This window comes from Apaloderma vittatum, unplaced genomic scaffold (assembly GCF_000703405.1).
Source record: "Apaloderma vittatum isolate BGI_N311 unplaced genomic scaffold, ASM70340v1 scaffold34693, whole genome shotgun sequence".
NCBI lineage: Eukaryota > Metazoa > Chordata > Aves > Trogoniformes > Trogonidae > Apaloderma > Apaloderma vittatum.
Window position 1 is genome coordinate 6,135 of NW_009708032.1, and position 395 is coordinate 6,529.

A 395-nucleotide genomic window follows, 5' to 3' on the forward strand; every position below is an offset into this window, starting at 1 on the left:
CTGCCTGCCTGCGAGGAGGAGGAGGGAGACGAAGGCTGAGCTGCTGGCAGCTTGTGGCATCACAGGCCATCTTTACGGTGCCCTCAGAGTTGCTGTAGGTACACTGCCCCAGAGCATCCTCAGGAAAACTGGGTGCTCCTGGGCACTCGAGCTGCCCCTGGGGGACCTCCAGCAGGGACCGTCCCTGGAGAGTGGCCGGGCTGGCACATGAGGCCTGAGTGTGGGTGAAGAGCTCAGCAAAGCTCTGAAGCCAGCGCAGGAGATAGGTGAGGTGGCAGTCACAGGCCCAGGGGTTGTCGGCCAGCCCGACTCGTGCCAGCTCCTCATTGGCATCGAAGAGCCCTTGGGGCAGGTGGGTGAGGCGGTTGTGGTCCAGCGCCAGGGCAGCGAGGAGG

General features: G+C 64.6%; 1 protein-coding gene across 1 annotated transcript in view; it reads right to left on the reverse strand.

Moving 5' to 3' along the window:
* LOC104271677 (carboxypeptidase N subunit 2-like) overlaps positions 1-395 on the reverse strand; it is a gene marked incomplete at its 5' end in the record, with an annotated part of 4,215 nt that overhangs the window by 2,903 nt on the left and 917 nt on the right. The window contains one exon of the mRNA XM_009866412.1: positions 77-342. Within this exon, the coding sequence (XP_009864714.1) occupies positions 77-342 (266 nt within the window). The remainder of the gene's footprint in view (positions 1-76; positions 343-395) is intronic.